Source organism: Salvelinus fontinalis, chromosome 24 (assembly GCF_029448725.1).
Source record: "Salvelinus fontinalis isolate EN_2023a chromosome 24, ASM2944872v1, whole genome shotgun sequence".
NCBI classification, from domain to species: domain Eukaryota; kingdom Metazoa; phylum Chordata; class Actinopteri; order Salmoniformes; family Salmonidae; genus Salvelinus; species Salvelinus fontinalis.
The window spans coordinates 36,625,615-36,639,995 of record NC_074688.1 but is presented as its reverse complement, the minus strand read 5'-3'; the positions used below and the strand labels follow the sequence as shown (position 1 = coordinate 36,639,995).

The 14,381-nt window shown below is 45.4% G+C and overlaps 1 protein-coding gene across 1 annotated transcript in view; it reads left to right on the top strand.

Annotated features, from left to right (window-relative positions):
• Positions 1 to 14,381, top strand: part of LOC129822538 (von Willebrand factor A domain-containing protein 5A-like) — a 38,436-nt gene that overhangs the window by 22,663 nt on the left and 1,392 nt on the right. The window contains exons 7-10 of the mRNA XM_055880842.1: positions 10,699 to 10,813; positions 10,903 to 11,061; positions 11,289 to 11,392; positions 13,922 to 14,231. Of these exons, the coding sequence (XP_055736817.1) occupies positions 10,699 to 10,813; positions 10,903 to 11,061; positions 11,289 to 11,392; positions 13,922 to 14,231 (688 nt within the window). The remainder of the gene's footprint in view (positions 1 to 10,698; positions 10,814 to 10,902; positions 11,062 to 11,288; positions 11,393 to 13,921; positions 14,232 to 14,381) is intronic.

The window sequence follows — 14,381 nt, the reverse complement described above, 5'->3', positions numbered from 1 at the left end:
GTTTCTGTATCTGTTTATGAGTTTGTGAGAAACCCTGTTTCGAAAGAAGTTGGTTATAACAATGTAATAGCAATATGCTTGTGTTATTTTAAATGGTATTTATTACAACTGCCTCTATGTAGCTGATGAAACATCGCCAACATTGATGGGTGTCAAAAAATTCATGGTTCAAAATACATTTTTGCAGATTGTGCAAAGCGCCCCCATCAGAGGACGATTTTGATACGGTGATATGAATATTTTCGTGATATATATTATCTAACGCTTAAAATGTATTTCCTTTTGCTTACTTAGCAGTTCTATCAACATTTAGCAACCAAGCTAGCAAATCCGTTAGCTATATTTCAGAGGTAAAAAGTTGGATATTAAACGATGTGTGGTCTGTCGTGCAGGCGATTTTACGATATACAGCGTGTCACACAAAATGTGTATACATATACATTTTTTGAAAACTCTCAAAATAGAAATTAACTAAAAATAAACTGCAATAAAAATTGGTGGTCAGCTAACTAGAAGGGTGTACTAATTCGCAAAACTTAACGTTTATTTCCAGTCCATTTAAATGTTGAGCTCGAGATGATTTAGTCATCCAACCGCTAGAGTGTCCGAAGTTAGGGGCTGTCCGATGTTAGCTACAGGTTTGAAAACATAGCTTATCCAAAAAAAGTGCCAGGGAAGAATGTAAGTTAAGTCGCCTGCAAATGTCTGTACTAAATGAAATATTACCAGTACCTTTTTAAAACCATGTCTATCTTTTTTTCCCCCAAACACAATTCAACACAATTCTAAGCATATTTTAACACAGGCTTTAACACTTAAACAAACACTTTGTAATTTGTTTAGGCACTTTTAACATAGACAAGGCCCTGTTACCTCATATCCCAGCGATAATGCATTACGCCTGGGAAGAACAAAAATTGTCTGTAACGGTAGTCCTCCTCCTCTTCAACCGAAAAGGAGGAGTATTGAGGGAACCAAGGCGCAGCGAAGTTTGAACACATAATGATTTATTAAATAAACAAAATAGACAAAGACGAAAACGAACTATACTGGATATAACTAACAAAATAACAAAACGATGTAGACAATCCTGAACGACGAACTTACATACAACGTGACGAACGAAATGAACAGGAACAGACTACATGAAATGAACAAACCGTATAACAGTCCCGTATGGTGCAAACATTGACACGGACACAGGAGACAACCACCCACAAACAAACACTGTGAACCGCCTACCTAAATATGACTCTCAATTAGAGGAACGCCAAACACCTGCCTCCAATTGAGAGCCATACCAGGCAACCCTAAACCAACATAGAAACAGACAACATAGAATGCCCACCCAACCTCACGTCCTGACCAACTAACACACAAAACTAACATAAATAGGTCAGGAACGTGACAGTACCCCCCCCACAAGGTGCGAACTCCGGACGCACCAGCACAAAGTCTAGGGGAGGGTCTGGGTGGGCATCTAACCACGGTGGTGGCTCAGGCTCCGGGCGCGGTTCCCATCCCACCATAATCCATCCTAGCCCCCTCCCTTCAAGAATGTCCACCCTCTTACTTCCCCCACAAAATCCTCCTAATAACAAATCTAATAGTGACAATACCGGGACAGAGAGATAAACCAAGACAGAGGGATAGATAAGACTATAGATGTAGATAAAGATAGAGAGGGAGATCAGGATAGAGGGGCAACTCCGGACTGAAAGGCAGCTCCGGACAGAGAGACAGCTCTGGACTGATGGGCAGTTCTGGGTATCTAGCCTTTTCAGGCTGAAGGGCAGCTCATGGCTGACTGACGACTCACGACGCTCATGGCAGGCTGACGGCTCTCGACGCTCATGGCAGGCTGACGGCTCTCGACGCTCATGGCAGGCTGACGGCTCTCGACGCTCATGGCAGGCTGACGGCTCACGACGCTCATGGCGCTCTGACGGCTCTCGACGCTCATGGCTCTCTGACGGCTCTGGCTGCTCATGGCTATCTGACGGCTCTGGCTGCTCATGGCTCTCTGACGGCTCTGGCTGCTCATGGCTCTCTGACGGCTCTGGCTGCTCATGGCTCTCTGACGGCTCTGGCTGCTCATGGCTCTCTGACGGCTCTGGCTGCTCATGGCTCGCTGGCGGCTCTGGCAGATCCTGTCTGGTTGGCGGCTCTGGCAGATCCTGTCTGGTTGGCGGCTCTGGCAGATCCTGTCTGGTTGGCGGCTCTGGCAGATCCTGTCTGGTTGGCGGCTCTGGCAGATCCTGTCTGGTTGGCGGCTCTGGCAGATCCTGTCTGGTTGGCGGCTCTGGCAGATCCTGTCTGGCTGACGGCTCTAGCGGCTCCTGTCTGGCTGATGGCTCTAGCGGCTCCTGTCTGGCTGACGGCTCTGTAGGCTCATGGCAGACGGGCGGCTTTGCAGGCTCATGGCAGACGGGCGGCTTTGCAGGCTCCTGGCAGACGGATGGCTCAGATGGCGCTGGGGAGACAGATGGCTCAGATGGCGCTGGGGAGACGGATGGCTCAGATGGCGCTGGGGAGACGGATGGCTCAGATGGCGCTGGGGAGACGGATGGCTCAGATGGCGCTGGTGAGACGGATGGCTCTGGCCGGATATGGCGCACTGTAGACCTGGTGCGTGGTGCCGGAACTGGAGGCACCGTGCTAATGATAAGCACCTTCCTACTAGTGCGGGGAGCAGGGACAGGGCACACTGTATCCTCAAAGCCTACTCTACCCCTGATGCGTGGTACCGGCACTGGTGACGCCGGGCTGAAGACAAGCACATCAGGATTAGTAGGGGGAGAATATATAGTGTGTACAGGGCTCTGGAGACGCACTGGTAGCTTAGTGCGTGGGGCCGGAACTGGAGGCACCGGGCTAGATGCACGCACTACAGGGAGAGTGCGTGGAGGAGGAACAGGGCTCTGGAAATGCACTGGTAGCCTAGTGCGTAATGTAGGCACTGTAGGTACTAGGCTGGGGCGGGGAGGTGGCGCTGGAAATACCGGACCGTGCAGGCGTACTGGCTCTCTTGAGCATTGAGCCTGCCCAACCTTACCTGGTTGAATGCTCCCGGTCGCCCTGCCAGTGCGGCGAGGTGGAATAGCCCGCACTGGGCTATGCAGGCGAACCGGGGAAACCATGCGTAAGGCAGGTGCCATGTATGCCGGCCCGAGGAGACGCACTGGAGACCAGACGCGTTGAGCCGGCCTCATGACACCTGGCTCAATGCCCAATCTAGCCCTACCAGTGCGGGGAGGTGGAATAACCCGCACTGGGCTATGCACACGTACAGGAGACACCGTGCGCTCTACTGCGTAACACGGTGTCTGCCCGTACTCCCGCTCTCCACGGTTAGCCTGGGAAGTGGGCGCAGGTCTCCTACCTGCCCTTGGCCCACAACCCCTTAGCCCCCCCCCAAGAAATTTTAGGGAATTACTCACGGGCTTTTCGGGCTTCCGTGCAAGACGCGTCCCCTCATAACTCCGGTTCTTTACTCCAGTAGCCTCTGCTCTCCTCAGTGCCTCCACCTGTTCCCATGGGAGGCGATCCCTTCCAGCCAGGATCTCCTCCCATGTGTAGCAACCTTTACCGTCCAATACATCGTCCCAAGTCCATTCCTCCTTCTTGCGCTGTCCCTTACTCCGTTTACCCCGCTGCTTGGCTCTGGATAGGTGGGTGGTTCTGTAACGGTAGTCCTCCTCCTCTTCAACCGAAAAGGAGGAGTATTGAGGGAACCAAGGCGCAGCGAAGTTTGAACACATAATGATTTATTAAATAAACAAAATAGACAAAGACGAAAACGAACTATACTGGATATAACTAACAAAATAACAAAACGATGTAGACAATCCTGAACGACGAACTTACATACAACGTGACGAACGAAATGAACAGGAACAGACTACATGAAATGAACAAACCGTATAACAGTCCCGTATGGTGCAAACATTGACACGGACACAGGAGACAACCACCCACAAACAAACACTGTGAACCGCCTACCTAAATATGACTCTCAATTAGAGGAACGCCAAACACCTGCCTCCAATTGAGAGCCATACCAGGCAACCCTAAACCAACATAGAAACAGACAACATAGAATGCCCACCCAACCTCACGTCCTGACCAACTAACACACAAAACTAACATAAATAGGTCAGGAACGTGACATTGTCTCAGTTTACCCCATGACTATTGGCTTACTTTACCCCAAGGCAAACATTTTTCGTATATTAGCCCACACAGCTACAAGGGTGCATTTTGTGAGGATCTGTGTTTATTGCGCTATAACCCAATACTATATCACATGTGATTGAATATTAGCAACTGTTGGCCTGGGTGCCTGTGTGTGTGCTGGAAGTAACATTTTGCCCCAGATAGTGTGCTGAGAAGCTGTGGTTAACCTTGAGCGGGAACAGTATGCTTTCTATGCAGGTGCAAATAGCTCAAACAATGTTACAGAACTGTCTGACCTCAGCCTCTGGGGTGTGGGAGCGTAATCTACACAGCAACAGCGCCGGACATCTGAAGCGCTGTGAGGCTGGGACCAGTCTGGGCGCCAACGCCAATGATAGGCCAGTAAGTCTAAACCACACTGAGTCTCTACTCTGACAGGCCGGCTCGGAAGCAGGAACTACTTCTGTCAGAGTATTAAAGAAGATACCGTTAGGGTGTTGGCCAGTTCTCTGCTTTACCCTGCGTGGTGATACAGTGAACCCGTATATACAAAAATTGCATTTACCATTTATCGCTTGAGTTTAATAAAAATACTTAAAGTATATTCAGTGACTCTGAAACACATTTTATCCTGATACCAGATTTGAATTACGCAACCCTTGACAACTTTCAACCTAGGTTTACTTCATATTGAATTTTATAGAGACCTCAAATGATAGAACAATCTTAAAATTATCTACTTTGGTTTAGATACAAGCATCAATAAACCTCTAACAGTGTTCACCAACCTTTTCTGAGTTAAGATCACTTTCGCAGTCAAAAAGCAAGCTGAGATCTATCGCTCAGATTTTTTTTTTAAATCATGACTTCAATTTTACATTAACCTAATAAAAACAGTTCCGTAGGAATGAGGTTTGTGCCGTATGCCTAATACATTATCACAGCATATTGGCTATATGACTGGCCTGCAAGTATTGTTCTTCTCAGACCATATTATATTTCTAAACTCAACCTTTGATAACAAAAATGATCAGTTAGTGAAGCACTTGCAAGGCATAGCTGAGCATAAATATAAATAATTGTATTTTTATTTTATGGTCATGTGGATTTCAAGACAAATGGGAACTAAGGGAAAAAACGAGGTCAAATCATGGTCATTGATCTTCAGGTCTGAAAGTCGGAGCTCTAGAAAGATGCCCAAGTTTCCGACTTTGAACTCCAAGTTGGATGACCGTTAAAAAGAAAACGTCCCAGTCGGGTCTGGTTTTTTCAGAGTTCCTAGTTGTCTTGAACGCACTGAGGTCGGAAGTTGGAGATTTCCAAGTTCCCAGTTGTTTTGAACACAGCGTTAGTCTCAGCGGAGGGAGGGAGAGAACAGCAGAGGGTTCGCCTCTCATGGTCCCTGCTCCCTTCTTTTCCTCCAGTGAGACTGAGTCGCACCACATCGTGCACAAATTCATGTTGTTCCTATGACCAGAGAAAGTTAAATATTCCTCAATATTAAAACAGACACGACACGCTGCTAATCATAATAGAAATGCAGGGATATCGATACACTTGGCCACTCATTCTTTGCAGCTGCAGCGCGAGTGGAAGTAGGGCGAAGTGCGTTTGATGTTTTGTAATAGTGTTGGATTAAAACAGTGTTGACAGTGCAGAATAAAAACTTAAAATGAACTCACTCATGGGCTCCTGAGTGGCGCAGTGGTCTAAGGCACTGCATCTCAGTGCAAGAGATGTCACCACAGAGCTGGTTCAATCCAGGCTGTATCACAACAGGGCATGATTGTGAGTCCCATTAGGCAGCACACAATTGACCCAGCGTCATCTGGGTTTAGCCGGTGTAGGCTGTCATTGTAAATAAGAATTTGTTTGTAACTGCCTAGTTAAATCATAAAAACAGCACCTCTTTGCTGTATTCTTTGACAGTCTCTCTCTGGTCATAGTTTGAAAATCTCACGTAGGCTAGTATCAAACTTTACTGTGGCCGGGGTCTTGATTTGAGCTATCGAATTGGTAGGCGCACTGATTTCGCCACAGATCTCCCGGTCCACCTGTTTGTCTTTTCAGACAAATATTAAATAGTTTACTTTTTTTTTAAATCAAAGATATCTCTGCTTTTATCAAAGAGAACTCTGTGCTTTTATGAAAGACAACTCAGTGCTGTTATCGATGGCTTTTCGACAGAAACTTTTGGTGATCGACTAGGGATGCCTTGAAGATCGAACAGTTGATCGTGATGATCAGTTGGTGACCATTACTCTAACACAATACTCTAACACAGAAAATCTGTTTTTTGGACCAGTTTTTTGGACCACACTTTTTCCATGTGGTTTCTTCCTTCACAGACACCATGAAATGATGGCCTCTTCCTAAATCTTTGGTCAAATTAATAATGTTGTGTATGGTTTCTGAGAAATAAATGTAGCTCAACTTACCCCTTTTTCCGTAGCAACGTCCCTCTAAGGCCCTTCTGCTAGCTTGCTAGCCCCGGCCCACTAGCTGTCTGAATCACCTGTCTCCAGCCCGCCGAGCTACTCACTGGACCCCTATGATCACTCTGCTACGCATGCCTCTCCCTAATGTCAATATGCGTTGTCCATTGCTGTTTTGGTTAGTGATTATTGCCTTATTTCACTGTAGAGCCTCTAGACATGCTCAATACGCCTTAGATAACTCTTTAGTTCCACCTCCCACACATGCTGTGACCTCACCTGGTTTAAATTATGTTTCTAGAGACAATATCTCTCTCATCGTCACTCAAAACATAGGTTTACCTCCACTCTATTCACATCCTACCATACCTTTGTCAGTACATTATGCCTTGAATCTATTCTACCATGCCCAGGTAGCCTATAGCCTATAGCCGTACCCTTATCCTACTCCTCCTCCGTTTGTCTGGTGATGTAGAGGCTAATCCAGGCCCTGTAGTGCCTAGCTCCACTCCCATTCCCCAGGCGATCTCATTTGTTGACTTCTGTAACCGTAAAAGCCTTGGTTTCATGCATGTTAACATTAGAAGCCTCCTCCCTTCCTAACTGTGTTTTATTCACTGCTTTAGCACACTCTGCCAACCCTGATGTCCTAGCCGTGTCTGAATCTTAGTTTAGGAAGACCACCAAAAACCCTGAAATTTCCATCCCTAACTATAACATTTTCCGACAACATAGAACTGCCAAAGGGGGCGGAGTTGCAATCTACTGCAGAGATAGCTTGCAGAGTTCTGTCTTACTATCCAGGTCTGTGCCCAAACAATTTGAGCTTCTACTTTGAAAAATCCACCTTTCCAGAAACAAGTCTCTCACCGTTGCCGCTTGCTATAGACCTCCCTCTGCCCCCAGCTGAGCTCTGGACACCATATGTGAATTGATTGTCCCCCATCTTTCTTCAGAGCTCGTGCTGTTAGATGACCTAAACTGGGACATACACCCCGGCCATCCTAAAATTTAAGCTTGATGCCCTCAATCTCACACAAATGATCAATGAACCTACCAGGTACAACCGCAAATCCATAAACACGGGCACCCTCATAGATATTATCCTAACCAACCTGCCCTCCAAATACACATCTGCTGTCTTCAACCAGGATCTCAGTGATCACTGCCTCATTGCCTGCGTCCGTAATGGGTCTGCGTTCAAACGACCACCCCTCATCACTGTCAAACGCTCCCTAAAAACACTTCAGCCAGCAGACCTTTCTAATCGACCTGGCCCGGGTATCCTGGAAGGATATTGACCTAATTCTGTCAGTAGAGGATGCCTGATTATTCTTTAAAAGTGCTTTCCTCACCATCTTAAATAGCATGCCCCATTCAATTTAGAACCAGGAAAAGATGTAGCCCTTGGTTCTCTCCAGACCTGACTGTCCTTGACCAGCACAAAAACATCCTGTGGCGTACTGCATTAGCATCAAATAGCCCCTGCGATATGCAACTTTTCAGGGAAGTTAGGAACCAATATACACAGGCAGTTAGGAAAGCAAAGGCTAGCTTATTCAAACAGACATTTTCATCCTGTAACTCAAACTCCCAAAAGTTCGGGGACACTGTAAAGTCCATGGAGAATAAGAGCACCTCCTCCCAGCAGCCCACTGCACTGAGGCTAGGAAACACTGTCACCACCGATAAATCCACGATTATTGAGAATTTCTGGCTACACCTACCCTAGTCAACAGCCCTGTACCCCCCACCGCAACTTGCCCAAGCCTCCCCCATTTCTCCTTCACCCAAATCCAGATAGCTGATGTTCTGAAAGAGCTGCAAAATCTGGACCCCTACAAATCAGATGGGCTAGACAATCTGGACCCTCTCTTTCTAAAATGATCCGCCGAAATTGTTGTATCCTCTATTACTAGCCTGTTCAACCTCTCTTTTGTATCATCTGAGATCCCCAAAGATTGGAAAGTTGCCACGGTCATCCCCCTCTTCAAAGGGGGAGACACTCTAGACCCAAACTGCTACAGACCTATACCTATCCTACCCTGCCTTTCTAAGGTCTTCGAAAGCCAAGTTAACAAACAGATCACCGACCATTTCGAATCCCACCGTACCTTCTCCGCTATGCAATCTGGTTTCGGAGCTGGTCATGGGTGCACCTCAGCCACGCTCAAGGTCCTAAACGATATCATAACCGCCATCGATAAGAGACAATACCGTGCAGCTGTATTCATCAACCTGGCCAAGGCTTTCGACTCTGTCAATCACCACATTCTTATCGGCAGACTCGACAGCCTTGGTTTCTCAAATGACCTCCTCGCCTGGTTCACCAACTACTTCTCAGACAGAGTTCTGTGGGTCAAATCGGAGGGCCTGTTGTCCGGACCTCTGGCAGTCTCTATGGGGGTGCCACATGGTTCAATCCTCGGGCCGACTCTTTTCTCTGTATACATCAATGATGTCGCTCTTGCTGCTGGTGATTCTCTGATCCACCTGTACGCAGACATCACCATTCTGTATACTTCTGGCCCTTCTTTGGACACTGTGTTAACTAACCTCCAGACAAGCTTCAATGCCATACAACTCTCCTTCCGTGGCCTCCAACTGCTCTTCAATGCAAGTAAAACGAAATGCATGCTCTTCAACCGATTGCTGCCCACACCTGCCCGCCCATCCAGTATCATTACTCTGGACGGTTCTGACTTAAATATGGACAACGACAGAATATGTGTTCAACTACAAATACCTAGCTGTCTGGTTAGACTGTAAACTCTCCTTCCAGACTCACATTAAGCATCTCCAATCCCAAATTAAATCTAGAATCAGCTTCCTATTTTGCAAAAACGTGTCCTTCACTCATGCTGCCAAACAAACCCTCGTAAAACTGACTATCCTACCGATCGTTGACTTTGTCGATGTCATGTACAAAATAGCCTCCAACACTCTACTCAGCAAATTGGATGCAGTCTATCACAGTGCCATCTGTTTTGTCACCAAAGCCCCATATACAGTACCACCCACCACTGCGACCTGTATGCTCTCGTCGGCTGGCCCTCGCTTCATATTCGTCGCCAAACCCACTGGCTCTAGGTCTTCCATAAGTCTTTGCTAGGCAAAGCCCCGCCTTATCTCAGCTCACTGGTCACCATAGCAGCACCCACCCGTAGCATGCGCTCCAGCAGGTATATTTCACTGGTCACCCCCAAAGCCAACACCTCCTTGGTCGCCTTTCATTCCAGTTCTCTGCTGCCAATGACTGGAACGAACTGCAAAAATCACTGAAGCTGGAGACTCATATCTCCCTCACTAACTTTAAGCACCAGCTGTAAGAGCAGCTCACAGATCACTACACCTGTACATAGCCCATCTGTAAATAGCCCATCCAACTACCTCATCCCCATATTGTTATTTATTTTATTTATTTTGCTCATTTGCACCCCAGTATCTCTACTTGCACACACATCTTCTGCATATCTATTTAAAAAAAAGATATATATTTCACCTTTATTTAACCAGGTAAGCTAGTTGAAAACAAGTTCTCATTTACAACTGCGACCTGGCCAAGATAAAGCAAAGCAGTGTGACACAGACAACAACACAGAGTTACACATGGAGTAAACAATAAACAAGCCAATTACACAGTAGAAAAAATCGATCCCTCCAGTGTTTAATTGCTATATTGTAATTATTTCGCCACTATGGCCTATTTATTGCCTTACCTCCCTTATCCTACCTTATTTGCACACACTTTATATAGATTTTTCTACTGTATTATTGATTGTATGTTTGTTCATTCCATGTGTAACTGTGTTGTTTGTGTCACACTGCTTTGCTTTATCTTGGCCAGGTCGCAGTTGCAAATGAGAACTTGTTCCCAACTAGCTTACCTGGTTAAATAAAGGTGAAATAAAATAAATAAAAATGTAGCTCAATTTACCCAACTCTCCCCGACAGTGAAGTGTTTTAAGTCAGCCCACAAGCACAAGAAAATGGTAGAAGTGATCGGGATTTGGTTGATAGCCTAATTTTGGTGTTTGATAACAACAATTACAACAATAATAGTGTTTCCCTGGTGTGTCCCTGTCAGGTGTTTCTCCTTTGGGATCGGGGAGGGGGCCAGCACTGCTCTCATTTCTGGGGTGGCCAAGCAGGCCAGAGGGCACGCACAGTTTATCACAGGACAGGACAGGATGCAGCCCAAAGTAAGATCTTATTGTGTGCATGTGCATACGTAAAGAGAGTGCTGTATTGGTTTTACCACTTTCCCACCTCCTTCACTCTCCTCTCTCAGGCGATGCAGTCTCTCCGGTTTGCCCTGCAGCCAGCTGTGGTGGACATCTCAGTCAAATGGAATGTCCCAAAGGAGGTGTCTGTCACCCCTCTGTCTCCACCAATCAGAGTGCTCTTCCAGGGTCAAAGGGCACTTCTGTATGCCCAGCTCACTGGGGAGGTGAGGGCTCTGCCTTCTACTGTTATGTGTGTTAATATTATTTAACATACAATTTGTCAATGTTCAAAGGGCACTGGTAAGGTCATCATTTATTTGCAAGACAACATTTCCTCTTTTGTTTTATCTCTTTCTCTCTGTCTGTCTCCTTCGCTCTATTCCTCTCTCCTTCGCTCTATTCTTCTCTCCTTCACTCTATTCCTCTCTCCTTCGCTCTATTCCTCTCTCAGAGCTCAGGGGACACAAAGGGCTCGATAACAGTGAAGTACAGCCTGGCCAAGCAGCCTGTTGAGAACCAGCTGAGCTTCAGTCTTAAGCCTGCAGAGGACGCTGGGTAAAAACAACACTGCAGGCCTTGGTCAGATGCATTAAGGGAATGTGCCACTATTTACAGGCAGGACTGCCATGATGCTTCGTTAACAGAAACTGTGCCAGCACTTCTAATGCATTTCAGCATTGTAGTATGATTTGATATGTATAGTACTGTAGGTACCCCGATTTTACCATCGACCTTCGTCTCCCCCACTCCACCGTCTTAATCTCTCTATCCCTCCTCTCTCCCACTCCACTGTCTTAATCTCTATATCCCTCCTCTCCCCCACTCCACTGTCTTAATCTCTATATCCCTCCTCTCCCCCACTCCACTGTCTTAATCTCTATATCCCACCTCTCCCCCACTCCACTGTCTTAATCTCTATATCCCTCCTCTCTCCCACTCCACTGTCTTAATCTCTATATCCCTCCTCTCCCCCACTCCACCGTCTTAATCTCTATATCCCTCCTCTCCCCCACTCCACTGTCTTAATCTCTATATCCCTCCTCTCCCCCACTCCACCGTCTTAATCTCTATATCCCTCCTCTCCCCCACTCCACTGTCTTAATCTCTATATCCCTCCTCTCTCCCACTCCACTGTCTCAATCTCTATATCCCTCCTCTCCCCCACTCCACTGTCTCAATCTCTCTATCCCTCCTCTCCCCCACTCCACTGTCTTAATCTCTCTATCCCTTCTCTCCCCCACTCCATCGTCTCAATCTCTCTATCCCTCCTCTCCCCCATTCCATCTTCTCAATATTTTATGCATATATTATATAAACAGCGCAAAATAAGTGGTAACTGCGAGCTGCAGTTTTCTAGCTGTGCTGTGTGTGTAAAATGTAGTCCAGTGCTTATCCATAAATGTGTATGTACCTTTATGTTTGTACCCCAGCATTGACCAATTCCTTTTTTCCTTCTTTCTCACAGTGTTGTATGGCAGCCCCATGCCCAGGATGATGTATGTGTATGTGTGCCCCATCATGGGCAACTATGAAAGTCATGAGCGCTGCTCAGAACAGGAAGGGGAGGACCATCATCCTTTGTGAATTTCATAAAAATTGTAAAACCTTTAAAGTTATCCTCTATAGAAAAAACTATACTAAATACTATATATTCACCAAATAATTTATTAAAACACTATTTTGCAAAGGTCTACAGTAGCCTCAACAGCACTCTGTAGGGTAGCACCATGGTGTAGCTGGAGGACAGCTAGCTTCCATCCTCCTCTGGTTTATCTGCTAAGAAGAAGGCCAAAGGTTCGCTCGCCTCTAAGATGAAGGGTACGTGTAAACATGAACCTTGTTTAGTCTTTGAACAGATTAAGTTTTAATTTGTGTGATTCATGTTGAATGATTGAGGAAGTTGTTAATACCGCTCTTTGTCCTTTACCTTCTGGTTTCTTCTGTCATGGTGCAAGTAGAATACCTCTCTAAGCAAGGTGTGTCATTTATTAACTTTGTTCTAAAAAAAAAAAAAATATTGACAAAAGACTAATTAGAATTTCCATGTGTCTTAGATGCACCTCCACCTCCAGTCAAGATGGCAGAAGGTTTGTGCTCCTTTGCCACTGTTGCTGTTGCTGATTCATTTTATTTGAACAAACAATACAAGGTTAATTGTATGATTATTCTTTAAAGTAATACCATTGGTGGTGTGGGTGGAAATCTAACCACTTTATAATTTTGGTTGTGGATTATGTTGATCTTGTGTTCATGTTTTGTGCAGTATATGGTGCTTTGTTGATCTTGTGCTCATGTTTTGTGCAGTATATGGTGCTTTGTGTTGATCTTGTCTTTATGTTTTGTGCAGTATATGGTGCTTTGTGTTGATCTTGTCTTCATGTTTTGTGCAGTATATGGTGCTTTGTGTTGATCTTGTCTTCATGTTTTGTGCAGTATATGGTGCTTTGTGTTGATCTTGTCTTCATGTTTTGTGCAGTATATGGTGCTTTGTGTTGATCTTGTCTTCATGTTTTGTGCAGTATATGGTGCTTTGTGTTGATCTTGTCTTCATGTTTTGTGCAGTATATGGTGCTTTGTGTTGATCTTGTCTTCATGTTTTGTGCAGTATATGGTGCTTTGTGTTGATCTTGTCTTCATGTTTTGTGCAGTATATGGTGCTTTGTGTTGATCTTGTCTTCATGTTTTGTGCAGTATATGGTGCTTTGTGTTGATCTTGTCTTCATGTTTTGTGCAGTATATGGTGCTTTGTGTTGATCTTGTCTTCATGTTTTGTGCAGTATATGGTGCTTTGTACAAGGCTGACAACTCCAACTGTATGTACTCAAGTTGTAAGAAACTACATGTTTTATTAATTTCAGGGTCAAATCAAATAATTTTATTTGACAAAATGCGGAATTAACATTAAACATTTTATAGCTTTATAGCTTCATATCGATTTATTGATAGACTTGTGTTAATGGGAATATACGACAAACACTACCAATTGACAGTTTTTCAGGTGCTTGTGAAGTAAGATAATTTGGGACAACAGTTAATGTCTGTTTTAACCTAATTCCAAATACCTGCAAATTGTTACTGTGTTTGATGCTCCCTATGTTGTATTTTCATTGGGAACTTTATTACTCAAGCACAGCACAAGGATTTAACTGCAACGGTTAGGATTAGAGTTCGGGTTGAGGTATTAATCTACATTATGGAAGCATTTCGATTTCAATTATGTTGTCCAATCCCATTAGACTTTGACTCTCCAGCCCCAACCTCTAAGCCTGTGAGGGACCCTCTCCTCCAGCTGATCTCTCTTCAGAAGGCCTCTGGTTCCTGGGTTCTGGAGGCAGCGTTGGCTGAGGTGCTGGCGAAGACTGAGGAGGAGGTGTCCAAGCCAAAGCCGGCACAGGTAGGTCCACAGAAATAAACTGATATGGCGTTTCCACAGGCAGCAGGATGAACCGAAAATAGATGAGCATGCTGCAAGATGATGCACTTTCACACAGTGTCTGCATGTGTGCTCTATAGAAAGACCATCAGATCTGGACAAAGGCATGAT